The sequence below is a fragment of the Macadamia integrifolia genome, chromosome 5 (genome assembly GCF_013358625.1).
Source record: "Macadamia integrifolia cultivar HAES 741 chromosome 5, SCU_Mint_v3, whole genome shotgun sequence".
Lineage (NCBI taxonomy): Eukaryota > Viridiplantae > Streptophyta > Magnoliopsida > Proteales > Proteaceae > Macadamia > Macadamia integrifolia.
The window spans coordinates 35,758,594-35,762,993 of record NC_056561.1 but is presented as its reverse complement, the minus strand read 5'-3'; the positions used below and the strand labels follow the sequence as shown (position 1 = coordinate 35,762,993).

General features: G+C 35.4%; 1 protein-coding gene across 1 annotated transcript; it reads right to left on the bottom strand.

Annotated features, from left to right (window-relative positions):
- Positions 1-785: 785 nt before the first annotated feature.
- LOC122079038 (cytochrome P450 CYP72A219-like) lies at positions 786-4,136 on the bottom strand. The gene is made up of 5 exons (XM_042645262.1): positions 3,168-4,136; positions 2,566-2,786; positions 2,209-2,459; positions 1,540-1,927; positions 786-1,437 (listed from the first exon to the last, which is right to left on the bottom strand). The coding sequence occupies exons 1-5, from the start codon at positions 3,442-3,444 to the stop codon at positions 1,012-1,014; spliced, it is 1,563 nt and encodes a 520-aa protein (XP_042501196.1). The 5' UTR covers positions 3,445-4,136; the 3' UTR covers positions 786-1,011.
- Positions 4,137-4,400: the final 264 nt, after the last annotated feature.

Sequence of the window (4,400 nt, the reverse complement as noted above, 5' to 3'; positions counted from 1 at the left end):
TTTTTTTTTTTGTAAATTCTTAATAGTCATGTAGACTGGGCTAGCTTAAAAAATGACCAAACTTGGTAAAAAAAAATTGTCCGAACACAATAAGGCTCAATTATTTCAGCCAAATCACAATAAACTCTTCATCATTAGAGTAGTTAAGTTTTTTTTTTTTAATCAAGAGAAAAGAAATTTATTACTAAAGTAAGTGTCTATCAGGATATTAGGATCCCTAATTAGAGTTTTCAAGTTCATAGCCTTGTTGGCTAAGGCTTTGACCAAGAAAACTAAGAGGCTTGTGGCTATTGCCTCAAGATGCTTGCCATGAAGTTGAGTCAATAAATTGATATTACAGCACTCTAGCTTCCCTTATTTGACCTTATACTTTTTTTTTTCTAAGTAGATAAGACCTCAATACTTTAACGAGAGCAAATCAGGTTTTCATACAGGATTGATCAATACACAAGGAAAAGCTAGGTGGTGGATTGCATGTGTATGGATTAGATCGTAAGAAAATGGTTCTCGTATAAGAACCTGATATTGTCCTAAGGGAGGTGGGGGCTTTTGAACTTCTTGTGCGTTTTACTACCAAACTAGTAGCTAGTTAAATTAGGTGAAACATTATTGTCCTAAGGGTTTGATACTTTTTCAAACCCCACAATGCATTTATTTTACCACAGTGACAAATAATATGTCCATTCCAACCGTTGGATAGAGAAGACATGTAGTCTAGATTAACCACGTATTAATTTCAGAGTTTATGTATATGAGCAAGAATATACAATTAAGATAAGAATTGAAAAACCATGAAAATGGACAGCTAAAATCTATCTTGTGCCTTGTAAAAAACATCACAAATGCTTGTTACATCAATGACTATATTCTTTCTTTTGCTGCTAATGGTATAGATTTTCGAATACAAATAAACAAGGTACATTTGATACAAAACACATTCAACTGTCAAAATAATTCACAATGAAAGTTTCTAACGATAGATCACCAAGAAATGATGATTATAAAGAGATTCTACAGTTTATGTAATATAATTTGAGCACCAGACTTTGGATGAAGAGTCATTACAGTGGTAGGAGAATGAGCGTAATATGGAGAAAGGTCAAAAGCAAATCGCTGTAGAATCATTGCTAAAACCAACTTTGCTTCTGTTATCGCAAAGTTTTGCCCAATGCATATTCGAGGGCCCCAGCCAAATGGAAAAAATGAGACTTGATTCTTTGTAGCCTTTGAGATTCCTTCTGCAAATCTCTCAGGTTTGAATTCGTCTGCATCTTCACCCCATACTTCATGATCATGGTGAAGAAGTGCTATAGGTAACATTAGCTGTACTCCAGGGGGTAGAGATATTTCTCCTAGTTTTATGTTCTTGTATGTACACCGATCAATATCTAACGCTGGTGGATATAATCTAAGAACCTCATACAAAATCATGGTAACCTACAATAGAAGATTAAGAAAAGGAAGAAAGTTTAGAAAAACTATGTAATAAATTTCAAGACTCTATATGTATCAAAGATTGATGGGAAAGCATATCCTTACAATTTTGAGGTGACTTAGTCCATCAAAATTTGGTTTGTTCTTTCCAAAGACTTGCAAGACTTCTTCCCTTGCACGCACTTGCCATTCCAAGTGCATACTTAATACAACCATCGTCCAAACAAGGAGAACTGATGTAGTTTCCTGCCCTGCAAAGTAGAACAACTTACATTCTTGGATGACATCTTCAATGGTCATCCCAGCGTTTTTCTTGTTTTTATTTTCTTGAATTTCGCTATGGTTGGATTCAAGTAACAAGCCTAACAAGTCATCATTGTTGGCTTTTCCAACCTTCATAGCCTTCTGTCTTTTGTTGATGATGCCCATTAAAAGGTCTCGCACTTCTTTGTCAATTTCTTTCATTCTTTTGTTGCCTTTTGTTGGCAGCCAACTGTACATATAATAACATTGGTGAGGATAAAAATTAATAAATGCAAACTTGAGTAAGCTTGAACTGTGGGTCAAGTCATGACTAGCATCTTAGGTCATGATTTGAACTATATATTTTGTAATTCATAAGTCATTAATGTCATACTTCATGAACACATTGCCACTTTTTTTCACTTGAAGCTAGGGTATCTAAGAAAAAACTTTTGCTACACATGAAGCTATTGACAATGGATATTGGTTTGTTACTAGTAATGCTTAACAGATAAGAAAAATGAATTGTACCTATAACCAGGCATGAATATTAATGGATTCTGAAAAGACTGAATGAAGAGCTTGGCTTGCTCATCTTGCAATTTGAATATCCATCTACCTTCTTCATAGGAGCTACCAAAAGCTGTCCTAGAGATGACATCGCCAGTTAAATTTTGGAGTTCTGGCCACACATCCAATTCACAGGACCCTTCTGATGCAACCAATTTCTCCCATTTGTTGACCATCTCACTAGAGCTTGTATAAAATGCTGATAACATTTGCTTTATCATTTAACAAAGAAAAAAAATACACAATCTATCAGCATCACAATAGCATGGAAAAGCTACTTTAAGGACTAGAAGCAAATGTCAAAGTCATAGAAGTAACCTTTAATTTTTCTAGATGAAACGCAGGGTTTATAATCCTTCTGTGTTTGGCCCATTTCTCACCCTCATAGGTTACAAGTCCACCTATAAAAAACTGTGCAAGTGGAAATATTCTGTTCTTTCCAAAGTGACCAAACTTGTTGCTCATAATATCCCTTATGAGGTTAGGATCCATAATATATAATCTTGGACTTGTTCCAAACCAGAAGGCTGAGTTTTTACCTGCATTTTCAAATTTCAATTATCAACAATTGATGCTCTTTCACCTATAATACATAGAATCTTTTTCGGGTTTAAAGGAACCTAAAAGCTAGCGAAAATGTATAATATATTTACTTTTTAAGGCTTCAATCTTTGGTGGAATGGCTTAGACGAAATTTTTTTTGTTGCTACCAAGGCTCGTAGCCAAATAAATGAAATAATTCACATCCCCTTTAGATTCACAAATACCTTCTTCAGTATTTGTATTTTCCAAACTACCCTTCAAGATTTCATTTCTTTGGCTGCGAGCCCAGGTAGCAAGAAAGATCCAAATGTGTCCAAAGTGGATAAGATAGCAGAGAATGGAATAAATTTGGAGAGAAAAATAGAGGCAAAACATACCTAACTTCTGTATGGTTTGAAGATGAAAGGGAACTACATGTGGAAGAATATCATGGGATAGGTTCATGGGCTTAGACTGAGCTTCCTGGAACTGCATCTGGATCTCTTTCAGGTTACCCAAAAGTAAATTGTAAGGAGTGACTTTGATGCCTTGTTCCTTGAGAAGCCTCTCTAGTTTCTTGGGTTTCCACCATAGCCATTCCAATACCTTCCATCCCCACCATGATACAACCAAAATGCAAAATATCACAATTGAAATGAACCCACCTTCTCCCATCACTTCTTTCACACACACACATACACAAAAGAGAGAGAGAGAGAGAGAGAGAGAGAGCACTTGGAACACCACAACTAAAGGAGCTCCTTGAGAGAGTGGAGGGAGGTGGGGGACATTTAAATGATAAGGAGATGAATGGTGTGGTGTGGGGGTAAGCAGAGAAGGATTTGCGTATCTCTATCATGTTTATGACGTGTATGACTGCGTGAAGCGCTAAAAAATCCATGGGTCATGCCTTTATGTGGACTGATAGTCGAAAGTAATTAGAAACTTCTACAAGGCAAGCTGCAACGCGCTATTGTGGCAACACAAAGGCCTCATCTCAAGGGTACGATGGAGCTATGAACGCTTGGGATTTTGTCTTTCCATTCTAAAGCATCTAGTAAGAGTGTCAATCGACTCGGTTCTGGTTTTTTGGTTTGATTTTGATTTGGTTTAGAGAGATGATGAGATAAATCAAAATCATAAGAATCGATACGATTCTATATTTTGATACTCGAGTAGATTTAATTTGGTCTGCTTGGTTTTGGTTCCAATTAGGTTATGTAATATAGTTTTAATTCAGTTTTTGTAACTCGGTTTTAATTTGGTTACATAAATGGTTCTACTCTTGAACCATGATTGTGAAGGATCAAAGTTCATAATGAGCTCAAGTTATCGGCCTTGTGGTCATTGTCAAACTCCAAAATTATCTTAGTATGTGAATATGTGACAATAAATTACAAAAATATACTTGCTATTGAAAAAAAGAAAAAAAAAACAAAACAAAACAAAAACGTGAATACTTATACAATTTGGTTCAATTTCAATTTGAATCAACGGCTCTTATATCCTGAACCAAGGTGAATACTTATATATTCGAATCGAATTTAAATCGATTAAGATCGGTTTAGATTTGGTTTTTGATTTCAGATACAAATTGACACCCTTAGTGTCTAGGATCCCCAAGTCTTTCA

Excerpts from the sequence above, each read along its gene's own strand:
- LOC122079038 (XM_042645262.1), bottom strand. The coding sequence starts at position 3,444 with ATGGGAGAAGGTGGGTTCATTTCAATTGTGATATTTTGCATTTTGGTT. Across the intron at positions 2,787-3,167 it reads TCAAACCATACAGAAGTTAG|GTAAAAACTCAGCCTTCTGG; the intron begins GTATGTTTTGCC and ends TTGAAAATGCAG. Across the intron at positions 2,460-2,565 it reads TTCATCTAGAAAAATTAAAG|CAAATGTTATCAGCATTTTA; the intron begins GTTACTTCTATG and ends TAAATGATAAAG.